The sequence below is a fragment of the Opisthocomus hoazin genome, chromosome 22, assembly GCF_030867145.1.
Source record: "Opisthocomus hoazin isolate bOpiHoa1 chromosome 22, bOpiHoa1.hap1, whole genome shotgun sequence".
Classification (NCBI taxonomy): domain Eukaryota; kingdom Metazoa; phylum Chordata; class Aves; order Opisthocomiformes; family Opisthocomidae; genus Opisthocomus; species Opisthocomus hoazin.
Window position 1 is genome coordinate 11,539,756 of NC_134435.1, and position 21,973 is coordinate 11,561,728.

Consider the following 21,973-nt stretch of genomic DNA (forward strand, 5'->3'; position numbering starts at 1 on the left):
AGGCACATAGCTACTTTCCACAGGAAAAAAACCCAGCAACTCACATAGGAAGCAACAAAATGAGACTTTGAAGTAGCAGGTTTGACTTTGACAGCTGCAACAGTCACAAGACAGAAAGCATGAAAAGCCCTCCACAACCGCATGGGTGCAAATCATGGTTTAATCTTACTTCTTGCTTGGCAAGTGCAGGAGGCGTTAAGTAAGTCCCTTGCCCCAGCAGAAAACAAAACTCCTGCTCTGATTTATGCTTCCTGCCACCTTCCCTAACCTGAATTTTCAGAGGCAATACAAAAAAAGAACCTTCAACAAAACCAAGAATCTTCAACAGAAGAGGTGGCAGGCTAGTGTGCTAGCCCTCCACATACCTGGGCCGTTACTCCTTTCAGGAATGAGGGAAGCATGTGCTTATCAATTTGTTTCATAGATAGTTTTAGAGAAAGGCCGCTGCTCTCAACTATCGCACAGAAAAGCTTATTTTTGTAACTAATTGCCATTTGCTATTGCCACCCAATTGACAGAGCAGTGGCAAGAGAAGGCAGCATGGCATAGCTGCATCTCTCTCCTTAAGATCTCATTTCAATCAATGAATGGTAACCAAAAGCAACAACCAACATTGAGGAGAAGAGGATCTGAGCCAGGAACAGATGGGAAGAAACATCCTGGACAGCAGGGACTAACACACTATGCAACAGGCTCCCAAAAGAGTAATGTCGTTTCACAGCACCCACAGTGCTGGCACATATTTCACAGAAGACAAAATATAGTTATAAAGTAAAAGGAATAAAAGAATATAAATATTTATTGTTGGCACATACAATCCGACACAAAATATAAACCAAAAAACCCCAATGCAAGTACAGCTGAATTAGGTGATCGGTCCTAGAGAATCCACTCCAGGGAAACTCGCCATGCTGAACCGGGAAGATGGCCAGATCACATAGCAGCTCTTTCTCCCTCAAAGTCCAACACTGTTCAGCCTCATCAAATCAGAAGATTTGACAATTTATCTTCCAGTTGGACAGATTATAAAGCTATGGGAACTTACGTTCAGGCAAGCTACATAAACTACCTTCACTAGTAAGTGCTCTGTATTATTTTTATCAAATACTCAAAGTGCATGAAACCCTTTGACAAGCTCTTGCCGAAGAGTCTGTATGCTAACAGACAAACCAGACTAACGGCAGCTACAAGACAGATTCGAAGTGGCTTTGCTCTGGTGATACATCTCTGGACCGTAATGAAGTGTTTGCCCTGTGGATTCAGAAGAAACAAACCTTCACACTGAGACACACAGCTGCCAATTTTTTCAGAGGTAATTACTCACAGGTCAGTGGGGTTTACAGACACTCATTTAAAACCAGCACAGCATTTGTCTTCAGCCTCACAACCCTACCTTTCTCTGATTTTAATTGGCTTGACAAGTTGCTTGCAATCATTACTCAACGTATTTTTCAAGTGATTAATAAAAGTGACACAGAGGGAGGGGAAAAATTGCTCATCCGTGCCCTAGTTAGAAGCTTCTTGGCTGAGCCCTCTCCTCCTGGGTGGAATGCATTAAATCTACATGTTTATTACTGGCAGACTGGGCAGCGATCGGGATTAAGTCATATGTCCAAATATGGCTGTGAGGAGCAGCTCCAGCCAGGACAGCACTAACCCCCCAGAGCAACGCATCTTTCTGCGTTTCCCAAGTCCTCCCACCAAGATCCCAGTTGCCAGCCAACCTGTTTCAGAACAGCACCTGGCTTCTTCCCCAGCTCTCTGCCGTCTGAGATGTGGGCCATGCCCAGCCAGTGCCTCCGGCAACTTCATGTTACTGGCAAAAAGGAGCGTTCACACCAGGGCTGGCAGAGGAGCGCGTCAGGTTCAGCAGCGTAGCTGAACATCCCAGCTCCTTGGAGGAAAGCTTTAGGAAGGTCAATATTTGTATTTCTCATTCCCACTTCCAAAGCTGTCAGAAAACGTGCGGTCAGGCGTGGTCTGTGAGCAAAGGCACACCAGCCCTTCAGTGATGAGTGAGAAGCGGTTGCTGGTAGAAATCAAAAAATAAACTGCGCACAGGGAGCCAGTCTACGGAAGCTCTTACATAGCAAGCGGTGAGGTCACTCCGTTGCAGACTGGATCACTGAGGCAAAGAGAATCAGGCCAGTTCGTCCACATCACAGAGCCCATTAGTCGCAGATAAAGGAAACCGGTTTCCTGTCCTGCTCTCCGGTCACTGGACCAACGGTTCCCAACCTGTCCTTTGGGCAAGGCTCACTGCCACTTCCTCCTCCGTCTCCTCCTCTTTACCTAGTAGCCCCCTGCCCCTCTCCTACTCATGTTCCCAATTTCATAACCCTGTCTATCACTCCTTAGACATCTGACAGCTCGTGGCAGTCTGTCCTTCCCTCCCCTGCCTTGGGCCCGCAGCAGTGCCCTTCATGGAGCGCCCTGCCTGCTGAGCCCTGCTTCTCCCCCCCTCCAGCATCAGCTCCCGGGGGCTCCGCAGTGCGCACTCTGCGCTGAGCCGCTCTGCTGCTGGGGGTCCCTCTCACTGTGGGAACCAAGGGCGCAACGACAGCACACCACAGGTGATGCTTGCTGGGGCAAACCTCCTAAGAAACATCGTAATTTTCAACAAACTGGAAATTTCACTCCCAAAATACACTCTGGAAACCTCACAGGTAAAGTAAACTTCCACGGTGAAGGCTACTCCCTCCAGGATCTCTCCGTGAACCACTGCCACCTAAGTCTGGATGGAGCTGGCAGAGAACTGGCACTCACGCCTCCCGTGCTATCCTCCTCCCCGGGGCCAAGAAGGCAAATTGCACACGGCTTCCCCACTGTTTCATCGGCCAGTCCTGAGATGTTGGGAAAAGCACTATTTACCACCTCTAGCAACTCTCCCTGAAGGGATAACGTCTGCAGTGGAAGAAATGAAGTTGGCTCTGATTTATAGCTGTTCTTCCTGGAACATAAAGTGCCCCAGGAGTAACAGTGCTTAACAGTACATCTGGGATAGGCACAAGGGAAATAAAACCTGAGGTCAGGCAGGAGGACACTGTAAATGCAGCTGTTTCTATGGCTGGTTAGAGAGGCAGCGTATGAGGTCGTATCGTGACTCCAAAGATGGCATGTACCTCCTCTGAAGACCCTAAGCTTGCAGGATTTGGTATTTTACTGGTTGCTGTTAAGGTCTATTTAAATAAAAGTGGTACAATGAAGCAGGGGTGAGGAGCAGAGCTGTGGAAGTACGATGAGGGCACCAGGACAGGGGAGAGGTGGACCTCTCCCGCCGTGGGGCCTCCCACCAGTGATTCAAGGAAAGGAAGGAAAGTTTCTCCACAAAGCAGGAGCCGTGATCCACACGGAAAGAATCTGCTTCACTTCTAGAAAGCACCATTTCAAAATATTTCACATTCCTCAGCAGTGCTGCTGGGCTTCTCAGTTGGTTATCCCGTTTGCTTACAAACATGCAGAACTAGACAGAAAAAGTTGGAGGGACTCCTTGGCTAAGACTGCAGATCCAGCAACTGGCACGCAAGAGAGAATGAAAGGGGGAAACAGCAGCAAGAGGGCTCAGCATTTCTTTAAGATTTTATCCAAAGCAAGCTGTACCTGATCCCCATGCTTTAGGACTTAGATTTACGACACAACAGCTTTGTTTCCCCAGAAACAACACTTCCCCAATAACTTCTTTCCACCCAGCAGCCCTGGCCAATAACACTAGACACCTGAGCACTTGAACAGCTGAAGAGCCTGTGGCCCTTCGAATACAAGAGGAGATGCACTGCATCGACCTTTCAGAGCTTCACATGCTGCATGAGTGCTCTCTAGACACATCTTCCTTCTCCTCTGTCCTCCTTGTCCTAGTCTCTGCTTGAAGTTTTAGCCTTTTTTTCTCCTTCTTTCACAGCAAAAAACCAGGCACCTTCCTCCCCAGTCATCAGCCATACAGAAATGACATACATACAATGCAAGCTGCATTCTACCTTGTCATCCCACTCCCAGGAGGCACTCTCTGGTCTCCAGGACCCTAAGCCTAAGAGGGAAAATAATCATTCTTCAGGGAGCCCAAAGCTTCTTGACTTTCTCAGGTGTGCTTTCTTGAATCTGCTTGCCATTTCAGCTCTAAGCAACTACCTTCCAGAAACACAACCATCCAAAGCTGAGATTCCTGCACTACCATCTTCAGTTTTGCCAGACCAGAGAAGACCCAACACAGGACAAACAACATCATCTTCTCAATTTGTGTGAAGAAACAACACGCAAGTCAGCAAATTCTCTGCTGTATAATAAATTGTACATATGTCTATTGCTCTGCCATTTGTAACCTTCCTTCTATGCCCCGCATCTCAATCAGTTCTTCACTGAGAAGGTCTTTGTCCTAGATTAGGTCTTGGCTCAGCTGTGCAGCACAGAAAACATGCTGTCCTACAAAGGAAGGAATTACAATTCTCCAGGAGGCAGGAAGAAGTAGAAGGTTCGAAAGACGTCAATGTAGATTTGAGTCAGAAATTGCAAATGACATCATGACATGACCTTCCGCTTCCTGGTAACCCACACATGTACATTAGGACAAATGGCATAACAACACTTCGCAAATATATAACACCTTTTATTAGGTAATCTCCAAGTTACTACGCAAACATTAATTAAGCTTCTTAGCACCCCTGAGAGGCAGGCAGCTAAGTATTACATCCTTCTACAGAAAAGTGTCTGTCTCAAGGTCAGTCCACGGCAAGAGCAGGATTACGACTCCCGTTCCCCTCTGACTACTAGGCTGTATTCCCTATGCTGGTCTAGCTTGCTCCAGCATTTCATCTGCCTCAACTGGATGAGCTGGTGGAGCTGGCATTGCACCTCCCAGCTTAGTGTCAGAACATATGAGTTGTAGCACTGTGCTCCCAGTGCAGATGGCTTATGCTCCGAGGTCACGGTGTCCAGCAGAAGGAACTCTTGTTGCACCAGGATCACACTCTGCTGCTTACAGCGGGTGCAGCTTGACACTGCAGGTTGTTACGAGAAATTTTCACGGGCCAAGAGCCACAAGACACATTCCACATACTTTGGAGAGCTAAGTGACAAAAAACTCTGAAGGTAGGTATGATAACAATTCTGCTTCACTGCAGGATTGGTCTTGGGCTAGCAAACGAATCCCAAGTGAACAGGCAATGCTGGTCTCAGAAGTTCCTCACATTTTGCTTCCTCCCACATTCAGGGTACCTGACAGCCTGCACGAACAGTCAAATTGTGCTGCATGTGATGTGGCACCAGCATGGGAGCTGGGCTGTGTGATATTCATTGACTGGCCAAGGTATTTTTCATAAAGATCACAGCAAGCAGTTGTCCCCAGTGAATGATCTGGTCACCTTAAATGAACAAATGATTTGGACATTGCTGATGACTTACGCTTTTATGCAAAGGCAGCATTTTTACTACAGATATTTTGATAAGTAATTAATCGTCTTACAGAGGGACACAGCCTTCCAAGTGACAAACTTGTCACTTCAGCCTGTTCAGTGCCAGTTACTTCATGGGAAAAAAAAAAAGAAAAAGAAAACACTGCCAGGAATGGTCTGTGGCTTTCTGCAGTGTGCTGTGATAGATGAATTATTGTTGAGTGCTCCATTCATACAACAAGTACCACATTCATACCCTCCTACCCCTTCCCCTGGCTGCCAATGCAAGGCAGACTAGATTAGTTAATTACATCTTTCCTGCTTAATGATGGAATACTTGGAAAACTCTTCTTGATCCTACAGAACGTAATTCATGACCTAATTACAGTGATAAAATTGTAGGATTATCTTGCCAGCTATTAACTTCTAGCACTGATCTGAGTTAATTAGAAAAGAGATAGGTGATTTCTACATTCTTGATTTGCAACATAACAGCAAGATGAATGAGGAAGGCCGTTAAAAGTATGCCAAGCAATTTCTAGCCCTCAATCTACTCTCAACATACTACCTATCCTGACCAGGAAATACCACACACATTTAACACTTTAACTTCACTTCTTCAACCGTTTGAGTCATTTCTCAGTGGGACAACCGTGTCCGATACTATTAATTTTGCAGAGATTCAAATGTGGAGCACAGACCTCCTTTTCTTTATCTGTCTTTTAAAGACTTGAGGAGATGGATCTAAGTTCTTCTCTTGGAGTAACTCTTCAGTCACTCTCAGTCTGGATAGACAACAACAACAAAAACAACCAAAAAAGCCAAACCAAAAAACAGTCAAGATGATCCTTGATTTCCAGAGTTAAACTCACCCTCCCCTTAACTGCAATGTTGGGTTATGGCTGAGCAAAGAAAGAAAAAGCTCTTCCCTCACCAGCCCTTCACTGTGCTTTTCCTGGAAAGGATATAGCCCCACCTAAGAACCAAGCTTTGATTTCCTTTGTGGCTGCTCAGAAGACTGCCTGCTAGGGTCACACAATAAATCTAGAAGATGAGAAACTAGGAGTTTTCTACCCTACTCAGGGCTCGTCTACACAGGAAGCTAGTCAGCAGCAAAATAGGATGTGCATTTATAGTGCGTTACCTACGCCACATGAACTTCCTCCATGTCCGCTGTGATGTGCAGTGTCTTCGCTCGGCTTCCTAACTGCAGTAAGCTGCCGTGCACAGACGCAATTGTAGCGCTCATTAGAAATGCCCATGAGTTATGACATAGCTACTGTGATGCACGCTGCCTTCCCTACATAGGTAATCTGTTTGGTTTTAGTGCTATGACTGTTATCCTCAAGAAGAGGGTGTAATTTCTTGGCCTTCTGCCACCCAGACAAGTCTTCAGCAATTGAGTATAAATGTTAGAACAATGGGCCCATCAAGGAAAAACAGCTTTGAAGTTGGGCAAGAGTGACCAAACAGATTTCTAGTAATACCAGGAATTTAAGTTGCCACAGTCATATGAATGTAGAAGAAAGTCCAACAGTGGGCAGAAGTGAGCAAGCATTAGGGTTAGCGTGGTGCAGAACAGACCTTATTTTCTCATGTTACAGCACGAATTCAACTAAACACACCAACCTCTCACTTTAGATGCAGGTACCAAAGAAACCTCCCATTGGTGAGAGTTAAGACAGTTAATCTTGAGGGTAGCACTGCTGTTGAGGTTGCTGTCGACTTGCCCTGAAGCAGGCTACCAATGCACACACACCATGCACAATTACTCGGCATAATACAGCTATGAGGTAAGTATGAATCCACATCGGCGAACCTGGCACGTCTCTGATGTAAGACACCAGCCTAAGGGCTCTCGATTTCTCCTTGCCATCAAAAATGTGCAGCTATCCCCCGCAATCCAGCTTTTGTCAAGCACATCACTGCTTTAAGAGAAATATTACGCAAGAAGAGAGAGACTGATGCAGTCTCATAGTACAGCTGGCACTGGCAAAGCAGGAAAGCTCACCCCATCTAAGTACACACTCTAGTTAATCATTCAGATCCTGGCTGACAGCAGGAAACTTCAAGCTGGGAGAGATATCTGTTGTAGGAGATTCTTAATACAAAAGAAACTTGAAGCTTGCAATAAAAGCTGATGGGAATTGAACAGTTTGCACATAAGGAATCTTCCATGTCTTCAAAGGTATTTGATTCAGGGGCAAACAAGGCTCAAAATATCTTTGTGAGATATCTCCTGTTATTTGCTACCACCCAGTTTAAATGGTGGCACAGAGTTCTCACAGTTTGTTCCAGACCACACCGAGCTCTACATTTCTGCACCCCTGTTCCAAACAGCGGGACTACACTGCCTTGCAACACACTACCAGTAATTCACACTTGAAAGGGAAGCACAAGAGGTTAGCAACATCTTTAAGGTACTAGGTTTCCCAGAAAAGAAAGCAGTTAGTAAGAAATGGAAAAAGAAAAGTTTACTTCTACTTCAGAAGTTGCTGAACTTGGAAGCACTTTGTTATGTGACTTCTGAAGAGTTTCCGCTGTTAGAGGGGGAGCCTATTCACAAATGCTGTGGGTGATCTGTTCCCAGCAAGAGAGATTTTGATGACCTATAACTCATCAGAAGGAGGTTTTCATATTCTGCTAGCTATTGTGTTGGATGGTCCATGACGAATCAGTTTCCTTCACTGATTTGTCTCAGTCTGTTCCACGACATCCTCTCTAAAATTTTACTGCTTTATTGCTTACAAACACCTCCTCCCCAAGCAGCTCCTGCTGGGAAAGGCAGTTTAGCATCTCTCTGAGGTTTTAATGAGAAACTTGTCAGATAAGCAGGAACTTACAGCATCTCTAATACTGCTGAGGAAAATGTATCATCCTGTTAAGAAAAAAGCATGAAGGGGCCTCAGAGATACATACAATTTGCTGTTCTAAAAGAAATCTCTAGTCAGGAAACTACCACAACATAAAGGCACATGCACTCAACTAATTGGATCAAAATTAGGTAAATATTACTCATTCCTCTGGTAAAGCATTAACTAAAAGGAAATAGAAAACCAGATGAGAGAATGAGATCTAAGAGGAGAGCAAGAAAAAGTACTATTTTACTTGAAGCAATCTGTCTAGCTTTTCTCTACTTTTCAAAACAAGAAACCCAAGAAAACTCAGCTCCTGAGAGAAGTGGGTTGATAAGGTGACCCCAGCATTTTTACCAGCAAATGCATGGAACTGAATTCAAAGAAACAGTGAGTAAGAAACCTAAGACACCATCTCTGAAGTAAACGTGCAATGGGCATAAAAAATTAGCTAGAGCTAGATTACACTACTGTCTTAAGGTTAAACATTACTCAAGGTTAAAATTGTTCTTGAAATTATACTCTTGACCCAAGTCAAAGCTGCACAAAAACAATGAAAAAGCCACATGGCTGTAAGAAGCCACGTAAAGCACGGTCAGTCTAAACACCGCACGAGCCCAACGCGTTTCAGGGCTTTTTTGCTCAGCAGTGACATCTGTTGCTATCTGGACCATCACGTAAGTCTGACAGAAGTTCCACCCTTCCTAACTATCCAGGAACTGTGCATCACAGTCTAGTGAGCTCACCGCCACATCAGCAGGATGATGGAGAATGTTTCCTAGAACCCAAAACAAAGGTACCTGTGTTAACAGTTACTAAGAAAAGTTTACTAAGAAAAGTTTACTTCAAGGCAGGAAGCGCATGAGAACATGAAAAAAAAATACATCTGATTAACTAAAATATTTGTTCCAAGAGTAATTTTTCAAAGTGGAAATTATTTCCATTTTGCTCAAAGCAAGGTCCCAAAGAGGTTACATGCGACAACTTATCTTCAGGCACAAAAGCTGTCAACTAAGCTCCCAAATAAGTCTCAACAGGCAAAAAGAAAGAAGATAAAACTCATGCATGAGTAAAGCTATCTGCATGTATCAGAAATTCAGCTCTGACATTAAAAAAGAAAGCTATTGTTAACATTAAACTAATAATCATTCGCCTTTTATGAAATTCATTTTTCCAGAAAGCATCTCCCAAAACATCTACTGAAGACTGGCAGAATGTGACACCCATTTTATCTACAGGGAAGCGAGGGGAGAAGACAACGTTTTGTCAGAGATCCCATCACATCTGCAATGGGACCCCACAGCCTCAGAGCGCAGGCTGTGTGGATTCAACCAGTAGGCACCACATGTTTAAACATACAGTATCACTGATGAAAAATCAGTGTACACTAGTTTTTGAGAATCACTTTGAATCAAACAAGTCGAGAGGAAAGCACCTATTCAAGAGGAAAGGGGAAACAAATCTCAGATGAGGACAAGAAATCAACAGCCTAAGGAGGAAGACGGAAACTGCAACTGACTGGCACTGATCTTCTTAGTATTCACACTACCTTACAGCTGATCATCAAAGAACTGAAAAGGGTCAGAAGCTTTCAGTGTGATCTGTGGTCACATGAAAAATACTCACTCTGCTCAACACAGAAATCCAGTATGCAGCTAATAAAGGATCAAGCAGGCCTGGAACAGTTTTCTCTAACAAAAGTATTTTAGAACCAGATTTACCTAGCGTACTTTACTAAATGAAGAAGCTGAACAAATGACTGAGAATTGACACTCAACCAAAAGGAATCCAAAAAACCATTGGACAACTAACTGACCTAGTGAAATTATAGGCACTTTTTTCAAGATAACAGAGTAAAGCTGTAAAGAATCATATACACACATACATTCAAAGGCAAACGTGGTTTTTACTTACATTTCAGTAGCTATGAATCCGGTGAGCTCAGACAGGAAGAGAAACAGTATGAAGAGACAGCAGCAGACAGAAACTGAAAAAGAGGCCAGGAGAAAAAAAGGTTAGTTTCAAACCTCTAAAAAAGACATAAACTGTTTTCACACAGGCATATTATTTCCCCCATGGATATGCCACCCAGACACACATGAGTGTTAGCACTCTTTGGAGACAATGACCCAGACGAGGCCATCACAACAGTGACTGAGTGGCATGAAGTATACATCCTGCTGGGTATCTCAATTCTTGGGTCACCTTTTCCAACATGATTTCCATCTCCCCCTGACTCCTCCGTTCTCCATCTTCAGCACAAAATGTTGGCCAGCCAGCTCTCCCTCCCTCTTGAAACTCTGCTTGACAATATGACTTCTTTGGAGACCTTGCTCCAAACGTAATTTTATTACTACTAAAACCTCCAGAAAGGAGAAAGAATTGGCATCTCCTTGCTTAAAAAGCATACAATCAGTGATGCAGTGTTTTGTGGATTAGGAGACATTTTGGTTCTTTGTCAAGTTCTAAGGCTATGTGTAAGTCATCTCATAGCCCGCACTACTGACTAAATATAGAGCTGGTACAGCAGAGACATGGTGATAATGGACTAGTCTAGCCAATGCCTGCTACTTCTCTAAATTCTCCATTCGCCAATATATTGACTCTTCAGAGCAGGAAAATTCCCAGTGAAGGAATTGTGAAGTATCTAGAGAACAAGTCCCACGTCCTTTCTAAGAATGCCAAGCTACAGTTAACAGGAGGGAACCCAAAGTAACTGACATATTACTGGTTACTCTTCATCAGAAGCTATTCAAAACATTGTAGTGACACGCAGCAGTGACAGAGTCACTGACCCACACAGGAGGGGCTGGAAGGAAGGACAGATGTAAATCTTATTGAGCAGGGATGACTGGAGTAGACAAGGATGTGCCAACTCAAGAAGACAGGGCTGCAATGTGTATTTGTATTAAATAAAATACCCAAGATCACCATGAATCACCATACGAAAGAGTAAGCCAGGAAATGGCACGCTATTCCTGAGCTGTGACAACAGGAGTACAGTCTGGCTCACCCCTCAAGCCTCGCAGAGTTACAATGACCAAGCACTCTTTGGAAATGACCACTTTACCATAGCCACTAATTAGGATTGAGAAATACCTAAGAAAACCCCTGTTCCTCAACTTTATTCCCCATGACCTATACAGCCTGAATACCCATTCCTTCAGGAAGCTCAAGCAACACTGGCTGGGGACCAATCTTACCATAATCTTATCATACAATTGCGCCTGTCCAAACTCCCCTGGTAGAGAATGTGAGAGGCAAGGGAAGGAAAGAGGAGGTACTTAAGGCAAATACCGACAGACCCTTCAGTGACCTAAAGCCTTGTGTCTCATTCTTCAGATTAGTCAGTTTGTAGTTCTGAGGAAAGAGAAACGCGTTGCTTCCCCTTCCTCATCAGAGTAATTCCAAGGGTGGATTAATTTACTGACCATCTGAAAAGTGCAAGGGATTAAAAGAGAGGCCAAAAAATCCATTAGCTAGGATGAAGAAAGAGAGAAAAAGGAAAAACAAAGTCAAAGACCACTAGGAAAATGGGACAAGAGGAGATACTCATTTCTAAACAGAAACCTCAGACAGTCACACAGTTGCTTCCAAGTCTTGGCTGTCAAGACAAAGAAGAACACCACTGCTGTAACCCAGCTAAGCCAGCGGCACGGTGCACCATGCAGCATGGGGGAGGAGAAAGGTCTACTTCAAGCACAGCAGCGAATTCTTATGAGAACATATATACCTATGTAAGAGCGTAAAAAAAGCAACCTAGGCACAAGACTAGTTGATCCAGTGTTTCTTACTGTTAACCACTGAACGGCAGAGACAGAAGATCCCTGATCTTTGGCAGTATGCAGGGCAGGGGAGAGTGTTTAACACAGAGACAACCCTTTCTGCTTTAACTGCTTCCTATATTCCTCTCTGCTTGTTATCATCCTGCAAAGGCTTTCCACAGCATCAGCTAGACATCTCTGCTCTCCAGCACTTCTGTGCAAGCCTGGTATTACCAACTGTAAATTCTCTTCCAGAGCCAATTTTTTAAAGTTCTGCTCTGCCATTTACATCACCAAATTATCTTCTCCTTTTCCAGTATACAAAGTATTTGCTCCCTCAAGTTCATCTTCCAATTCAGCTCCTGCAGTGAAGGCTCGTGACAATACTTACCAAATACAGTACAGTAAAATTCCACTAACCTATATCTAAAAAATCCTGCAAGAATGCCCCGAAACACCTGGCAGGGATTTTCAAAGGTCCTTAATGCTTTTGTCAGTCTTCAAATTGCGTAGTCAGTTTTCAACCTGTAAAAGAGACTACTGAGGGTGGACATGAGAGCAGCACATAAAAACAAGAGCAGCCTGAAGGAGATGAATGGGGAACAACCACTCACTGTCTCTTCCAGTACAGGAATGGGAGGGAAGGGGAAGGTTAAAAACAAGAGGCGATTTTCCTTTACACAACACCTAACTAACTTCTGAAAATTCTTGACTATGGATGTTAGGGATGTTGAAAAAAAAAAAAAAAAAAGTCTAAGATTTCAAAAAGGAACCAGACAGGCTCCGAAGAAGAAATCCACTGAGGGCTACTGAACACAAAGGAATCGCCTCTAGCTCAAGAAGTTTGGAACTGCCAACGGACCAAAGCCTGCTGCTGTGTTTAACCTGTCCTCATGGTCTTTCTCAGGCATCTGCTGCTGACCGCTCCTGGCCAGACGATACTAGGCTACACGGACGTTTGCACTGACCTAGCTTGCATGGCTGCCCTTGTGTTAAACTCTTCTTGCACACACACATTTTCAGGGCAGGGGGGTGTCTCTGGCATGAGACTTAAGTGAAAGTCTTATGCACTAAGCTGTCTCTTAAGCCAATGTTTTTTCTGACACAGCTCCTGGCCTTAGTATGGAGCTGCAGGCATACAGGATGGTCCCAGTATACAAATTTACACACACAGTGCTTCAGCTACGTATTTCATAGTGAAGGCCTTCCTTCCATGCAAATCTACAGTTCCTGCGCAAATGTGCAGTTCCACCCACATTTGACACCAGTATATATTTGGGAAAGTAGATTAAAGGCTAGGATCTGACAAAATAAAACAACTAATACATAAAGCTTAGCTTAACTGCAGGTGTGCTGTGATGTTCCCACAGAGTTCAAAGGACCATCTAAGACAGGTTTCTTAAAACTCTAATATGATAACATGATCAATATATCAAAAGATGCTGGTGTTAGCCAGACTGGAACATGCTGCTGTTGGCTAATCGGCAGTCCCAAAAGGATGGGAATTCTTCCAACCGTTTTTTTTCCCTACACTAGCTTTGATAACCTCATCTTTTTGTACATATCCCTTCTGATACATACCCCATCTACGCACATTCCTGACTCTTCCTCCCCACCCCACAAGAAATGAAAGAAATGCAAAGCGTTTAATGCATCATACAGACAGCGAATGTGGATCCATGTCTATATTAAGGCATAAAATTAATAGAATTTATTGTTCAATGGAGCAAACTGCTGTGAAGTGCAAGGAACAGGTCTTGTTACAGATGGCCTGTGAATCATAACTTTGATATTTCCTGATGTGTATTTAAAATTCCAGCCTCCAAACAGCACAGAGTATTTCTGGATAACATTACCATGTGTGCATACAACATGTGCATGCAAACTATGCATCCACACCGACTGTTAAATAGCAGGATTGCTACAGCAGCTGTCTGAGTTGCAGGCCCCTCTCCCAAGAAGCCAGACTGCTCCTCTCCAGCCAGATGCCAACTGTCAGTCAGCAAGGACATGTGCTGCTGCTGCCTACATACCCAAACATGGCCAAGCTGTCACCACGTTAGTCAGGTCTGTCAGAATGGCCGCGTGTTGGCCTCACAGACACGCTACACTAGGGTGGGAAGGCCTGCGGAGACTGGCACAAGCATCTGGAGGAAGAGGGACAACAACCGCATGACTGGCTGAGCGGCACAAGGATTGCAATGCTGCCTGAAAGAAGATATTTTTATTGAGAAAAAGGAATGAGTAACTGTTGCACACTTTTCAAAGAAGTCCACAGCACTGAGTATGTTGTTCTAGACAAACTGCACTCCACTAAACTGCAGTGGACTGTTCTTGGCTCCTTCATTCCTACTGATTTTTGATAGCCAGAAGAGTTGCTACAGATTTGAAATATCTGGTAGTCTATGTTCACTGCAACTTTTGAAATTACAAAGCCACACATAACAGAAAGACTCAATAATCCACCAGTTGGCTTCTGAACTTGTCTGTGTTTGAGATCACCTGCTCTTCTCCACCAAAACACCCTTAATCTTCCCAAGCTGCTTCTTTCCTTGAGGAGCTGGCCACTTTAGCCCTGGTGGTCAGAAGCAGAGCTGGTACCTTCCATCTCTTTTCTTCCGTAACTTGATCTATTCCTTCTTCCCTAATAAACCTCAAACTTGTCAGACAAATGCCTTTTTATAATCTAAAACAACTGTAGGAATCCTGCAGTAAATCCACTTCTATTCCAGAAAGCCTTCAGCACCAGAAGTGATACTGAACTGAAGCTTCATCAGAAAACATGTGGGAAGGGCCTAAATTAACCGTCAGTTACAAGGGCTATTTTATATCTGCTCTGTAAACCTTGGAATACTTAAAGAAAGCCAAAATCCAGTAGCAGCCATAGTTGTTTCACACATTTACTAGACTGTAAAAGACTTTTTTTATGAGGCAGAACCTTCCCTACCCCCAAGCCCCTAATGTTATTACAAGCTGACTTCCCTAAAGCATTTATCCCAAAATCATGCAACCTTCCCAGGCTTCAAACTGGCATGGCAATGGGCTGGTCTCATTCACAGCCTCCTACAACATGCAAGATTACTGGCTTTCAAATTACAAGTCACAGGCTTGGTCAGACAGAAAGCCCATTAAGAAAGCTACACACAAGATCCTCACATGCAAAGCCACCAGGTTGTTGGCTGTGTGGTTCAAAAGCTTCTATCAGCCTGTCTAAAAACACACTGACAAAAAGGAGGAGAACCAGTTAGAGAAGAAAATCAAAGCCTGAGAAGCTGCAAATAACAATAGAGAGAAATAAGTCATCTAATAATTTTAAGTAAGAGTCATAGCCTCCGAGCCTTCCCACAACAGACTTATCACTTGAGCTGTTTACTGCAGATCAGAAAGCCTAACACTGGATGTCCTTTGATGGTTTTTTTTGTTTCTAAAACTTCTGCAGGTGATTCATAACAAGACAAATTCTCAAAGGGAGCCCAGTTATAGTGTGGGAACTCTTAGTTTCCAAAACAGAAGAGAAGGCAGGATCACTAACAAGTTCAAAGTGTTCTTTCAAAACACTAAATCTCATAGGCCTCTAAATTAGCAAACAGTTTTATTCAAGCCCTTTGTTCACAGTTTCAGCAAACCTACAAGGGAGTCGACATACAAGTAATTCAGCGGTCAGGAGAACGCGGAGGACAAGGACTCTCTGAAAGTAAATAGAGTCGTGTGCTATCTTCACAGAAGCACAGAGTAGCTCAGACTGGCAGGGACCTCTGGAGATCACCCCATCCAACTCCCCTACTCAAAGCAGGGTCAGCTAAAGCAGGTTGCTCAGGGCTGGGTCTAGTTGTTTTGAGCATCTCCAAGGATGGAGACTCCAACACGACTCTGTTGCAGTCTTCCAACATCCTCACAATAAGGACCGAGGAGTTTCTTTAGCTCACAAAGGGCTTTCCTTTGTGTCCATTGATTCACTGCTACTGACTCAGTTCTATTTCATGCCTGCTGTCACCAAGGGATATGACATCACTCACGTCAGCAATGACATACAAGGCTACTGACCCAGCTACAAGAAAGGATGAACGGAGCACAGCTACATGATCAAAGGAACTCGCTGTTCAATGGAACAGCAAAGCTACATTAGGCGTCTAATTACAGGCCTGGCAGGATCAACCTGATCAATGTTTACCACTCCGCACAGTGCGCTCACCGCATATAATTGTGTGAAATTGCATTACTCAGCCTACAGCCTCCCTGGAGGAGGAGGAAGGAAGGAAAAGGGGCCCAAGGCAAGAGATTTACATCAGCCAAAGCTATGTATTGATACCCAGGAGTGAGAGTGGACTACTATCGGTGGTTTCTGACCAAGCAATTTTTCTTCTTTAAAAGCATGACAAATAACAACAAAATAAGATCTCTGCTCATTAGTACCGCCTACAACATCAGATAAATCCCCGGAGTATGCTGTGAGGAAAATATGTGTTTCCCAAATCATCTCCACCACTGGCCACCGGGTATTGCCGCCCACACTGCTCCTTATTGATCCAGAAACTGGATTCCCTGTTTGCAGCAGTTTGGTTCCTCAAGTCTCTTCATCAAGCAGGCGCCTGGGTACACTAACTGTGAATGCAACTGAGGTGATGCCTACCAGAGAGTGGCAAAAAAATCTTTAGTCATCCCCCCCCCGCAGTGTTTGGAGCAGACTCACAGCTTCTGTTCATGGGAAGACACTAGCAAAAAGCTCTCTAGCTACTTCCACAGCTAGCACAGTGGGTATTTCAGTGCTAGATTTTAGGAGCTCCCTTCCATGACAATATCTTTACTACTTCTTGTTGCTGAGATTCTGAATCCATGCAAACTACTCCGCCGTTCAGTATGACCTGACAGACTGGGCAAAATAAGCTGTCTCAGCAACAAAGGATAACCTTTCCAGTGTTTAATATCCCTTTAAAAAAAAACTCCCCAGAGACAGAGAAGCCAAACGATCTTTAATTTTAGACCAGGGGTATGCAAGGACATCAAAAAGCAGTGTTACTTACTAATAGCCCCTGTGTAGGTTGGCTGTGTAAGGTCTTTTGGCACCTTCCTGTAGATGTCAAACCTGAAAGAGGAAAAGCAACAGGCATTAAACAGGTGGAACATTTCAACACATTTCATGTCCCCACAGGGACGAATGATGCTGAAGTTTTTCCATCCAGCTTTCCAACAACATTTTTTCAGTTCACAGAAGGATGTGAGAAGGAGAAACAAAACAAAACAAAAAATCGCTTTTCTTTTGTAGAATTATGTAACTGCGCTCCTTCTTGGCTCCGATTTCCAAAGCTCTCCACCTCCCTCCGCCTTGCTGTCATGGATCTGTGCAACCTGAGCTGAGAGAGGTGTCAGGGAAGAAGTCCTGCTGGACAAGTTTACAGACCACCATAAAAGGAAAAGGATACTCTACAGACTCCTGAATAAAGAGGCCTGGCAAAAAAAAAAAAACAGTGAGACACAACCAAACTGCTCCTTGTAGTTTGTATCCTGCAATAGTCAGGAACTGACAATACCAAAGTCAGAAATCAAGGTGTTGAGACAAGAAACCTACCCTTGGACACTGGATACACAAGAGAAATTATCCTAAGAAGTTTATACTCCCCCAGCAAAATCTAGTTTAATATTAGACTGTTGCTTTGATTCAGTCATATCTTTTAATATCCATATGGCTCAGCTTTGCTATTTTAAACTCTCCACGGTAAAACTTTCACTGCCCTTATAACGTTAGCTGTATTATTTCCTACAACCTTGTGTTCCTGCACGTCCAGCCGCAATGCAGCTCTGACATCAGTTTTTCCACCACTCAATAAAAATTAATTAATGCATTAAAAACACACACACACCCTAAAGAAGGAAGTGACTGGTTCTCCCCCAAAATAGACTTTTTTTGGATATACCACAAGTGGGTGAGATTTGATGCTTTTTCCAGTCCTGGAGAGGCATTAGAGACATCAGCTTCCAAATTCCTATTCTATATTGCACCAAGTTGAAACACCCCCATGTTTATTCAGTAGTTCCTACTACACCAAATATTATACTGAGAAATTAAAAAATAGATCATCTTTCTTTTTTTTACTCTTCATCTGTTGAGATCACTCACAACTTGGAGACGCTTTGGGAGAACAAAACAGCATTTGCCTTGCAGTAAGATTAGAAGGACACTGCTGCTGTGTTTCGTTCAGGAGTTGAAGCTGGAGGAAGGAAGGTAAGAGAGGGCAAGAGAGCAGGTATAAAGACAGGTCACCTGCCCAGCTCAAGTCCTGAACACGCTAGATAATCACTTACCCATTCCAACCACCCACTGTGATACATTTGACAGAATGCTGCACAGGACATACATGGAGCTTTATGTTTTTATAACTCTATTCACTGCCATCTCCTAAAAAGATTAGTAATATTCCTGAGCCAAACAGTCCATTTATGGCTCTCCAGCTGCTCTGAGAACATCTGGAAAGTGCTGTTTACATTCTTTCCACACACACCAAAGCAGCAGCGGAGGGTAAAACCACCCGAAGTAGCTGATGACCTCATGGTCTCACAGGCAGAGGAAGAAGCTGATCGCTCCTGCTCACAGCCCATTAAACACTGAAAGCTGGCGTCGTCTCGCCGAAGTCACAATAATAGATCAACAAGGCTAAAAAAGCTGAGAGAGAAAGAAAAAGAGAGAAAGAACGAGCGCACATGAACACACAAGAACTGCTGAGTGTGAGTGAACAATTAGAAATAGGAACTAGCTCTATGCTGGATTCAGTGAAAACAGCAGCATGTGGATACTATAAAAGGAAGTTTATTCTTACAATGAGAAATATTTACTAGTATTAAAATGATGACCCATCACTGGATTAAAAAAAAAATCTAGTTTTTTAAATAACTCGGTGGAAAGTTGATGTCATTGCAGGGTTCTCTCCTCTCAGAGACTGCCATTTTAATCACGTAAGTAACACCTAAAGCCTGCAAATTAAGTTTTACATGGTGTAAGCAAGCTAGGATTAGGCCAAGACACTACAGAAAGCGATCAATGGCTCCCAGCCACATTCATCCCCTGTCTTTAAGTGCTTAAAAGGCAGTCCACCCTCTCTGTGCTATTCTGCTTCCCATCTCTTCTACCGCAACATTACATTCCCTCTCTCTTCTACTACCATGACACACACTTAAAAAGGGCTTTAAGCAAGCTCTGCATCTGATGTGCCTGGAGCTTTGAGAACTCTTAGGTCTACACCTACAGGTTGAAGCCCCCCTGCAAGCACAGCACAGCACATTCACACCAGTTGTCACAGGAGGCCCTTAACACACTTTAAGGATCACTTAACGTATGAGCACAGCAAGCGTACACAGCTTGCTAGGCAAAGAACATCAGGCAAACAGCGTCCCAACCTTGAACTTACAGTCTGGAAGCACATACAAGAAGAGAACAGAGCAATCCAGGAGAACTGCACAAAGCTTTAATGGTTTTGTTTTGTAGAACTAACACATTTTTAGACAAGGACACACACTAAGGAATAACACAGAATCAACAGTGGACAACATATGCAAAAGAGAGAACACCACCAGACTGGATGGTGGGGATGGAGGAGTAAAGCTCAGTTGAGATCTTAAGAACTCAGAAGCTTGAAGAATGACATCCACAATCTGACTCAGCAGCAGAAGGCAAGCAGGGGAGGTGTATTTAAGCTTGCAGAAGGATTAACAGCAAGGGAATGGAAAGAGACAGGTTTAGAGTAAGAGCCAAACACTGCTGGCTAGCTTTTGCCCACTGATACATGATACCAGTAAGTCCAAGACTATCAAACCAAAAGAAAAAGGACCGGATATGTGCAGATATCCCAGGAGAACATTCATCTGCTTGGAAAATTCATGCTCAGGATCAGAATGGTTTATACTTTGCTAAAGGAACAACACTCTTCTGGCTAATAGGCATCTTCCCATAAAGCAGCTGATACTGCCCATAGCTTGAGAAAGTACAATTTATTTAGTTTGATCCAGGATGGTGAAAACAGTAGCTGGGTTTATGCACTCAGAGAAGGGCAAGCCGGAAGCCCAGAAGATAGCAAGACATCAAACTTTGAAAAGAATGATGGAGATGCTGGCATGGCCAGTGAACAGAGCCATCTTGTTAACTCGGAGTTAAAAGAAGATAAAAATTGCAGAGGATTCAATGACAGCTTGAAAAGTATTTTTGTGAGACACAAGAGATATGAGATCCCAGCAGTAAGCAGAGGATGGAACCCCAAGGAAGGCCTCATTAATTACATGTAGTTGTAATAAATAAGTAAATCAAGTAAACTTCTCAAACAAATCTGTGAAGTTGGCAGGAGTTACAGTAAGAAGAGACTTTATGCCCCAAGATATCAGAGATTCATTAAAGCCATAGCTCCTATCAGACCTAAGGGTTAAAAATCTGATTAGCCCTAGACTCCACTAGACAAATCCCTCTCCTTTCTCAGCTGGCTTCTTGACTATGTCACAGAGCTCAAAGCAATTTCAGGGGATCACTTACACTACCCTGGGAAGAGAAAAGAATGAGGATCAGACACCACAGATGATTTGTAACGTATGAGGGAGGAGGCCATGGAGTTGTATGCATGGTAAAGGGGAACAAGTTTTACTCGCCCTCAGGTCAGATGTTCCTGCAAGCACCTGCAGTAAAAATTCCAGTAAGCCTCCAGGTTCCTGAGGCATTGGTCACTTGGAAGACTATTTGTACCCTGGGAACAGAGAGGAACCTCATGCTCTATATATTGCAAAAGCTCCCTCATAGATTTGACACTGACGCCTTCAAAGCAGTGGAAGATATTACTAATGCTGGAGGAAGACTGGATGTTCAGAAAGGTTAGACTAGCCAGCTCATAACACAGCAAGACACACCGTACTACACTGTGAATATCCACTCTGATAGTCTTGTAGTCATATTTGAAATGACCATGAGAAACCAGGGTGTAGATTTACAGCACATTCACTGCCTCGCCGCAAGTGCTAAGTGAGGTCTCTTAACCTGCAGTACCGTGCCACAGCTCACCCTGCTTTCACACAGGGATGCATTACTTCACGCTTACAAAGCATGCACACGTACAATTTCCGCAGCACAACCAGCATGTCATTTGTATCTAGCTTTTGGCAACTTTCTTCCTTCACTCAGAAAGGCAAGACTTGCAAGGTGAAGTAATACCTTTGAGTCAATCTACTGACATAGCTGCAGAGTAGAAACAACAAACTTTTTGCTAGGAAAGCTCTTCCTCCAGGTCACACGTATCCTCACAAAGGGAGGGCTGGACCTTGCAGTACCAGAATACAAGGCTAAAGATAGAACTAGGCTGTCACCAGTACAACAAAGGAATTTCCTGACACATCTAGTGTATCTATTGTATTCTCTTTCAATGGAGAGCATGGTTGCAAACAAAGAAATAAAAAAAGGCTGTTTGGCAATGTCAGAGTTTCACAGGAACCAACATTCATAACTACATCAGGGAACGCTAAAATACTTTTTCTCAATCCAATGCTGAAACGACATAATTAAAAACTTTCTCACCTCCCTGACAGGAATGTCAACAAACTGGTCAAACAGCATCGTAAAGAAGAGCAGCACAAGGATCATTCTTAAATAGGTTCAAACAGAGAATTCACAACCCTTAGCATGATTAAGTGAGGTCTGAGGCAGACCTCCGGCTGTCTGATGCACTGGACTGTGCAACAGTCCTCTCCGAAACATAGAAATTACATGTTTGGTCTCACCTTATTGCAGTGGCATAAGTGGATGGCAAGGTAAAGTTGCAGATGGCGGCAACTCAATGGAGTTGAAGAAAAGGATAGCAGATTTCAAGTGCTAGTAAGTATCAGATGGACTTCAAAAGCTGTATCTAGACTAATATGGGCTGTTGCTATTCAAACATTTTTCTTCTTCAGATAGAAGTATACGCTCTTCATCTTCAGGATCTCCTATAGAGCCACAGAAAGCATC

General features: G+C 43.7%; 1 protein-coding gene across 1 annotated transcript in view; it reads right to left on the reverse strand.

Annotated features, from left to right (window-relative positions):
• ERGIC1 (endoplasmic reticulum-golgi intermediate compartment 1) overlaps positions 1 to 21,973 on the reverse strand; it is a 58,705-nt gene that overhangs the window by 19,227 nt on the left and 17,505 nt on the right. Inside the window, exons 2-3 of the mRNA XM_075441685.1 lie at positions 17,025 to 17,086; positions 10,154 to 10,226 (exon numbers count right to left, since the gene is read on the reverse strand). Of these exons, the coding sequence (XP_075297800.1) occupies positions 10,154 to 10,226; positions 17,025 to 17,086 (135 nt within the window). The remainder of the gene's footprint in view (positions 1 to 10,153; positions 10,227 to 17,024; positions 17,087 to 21,973) is intronic.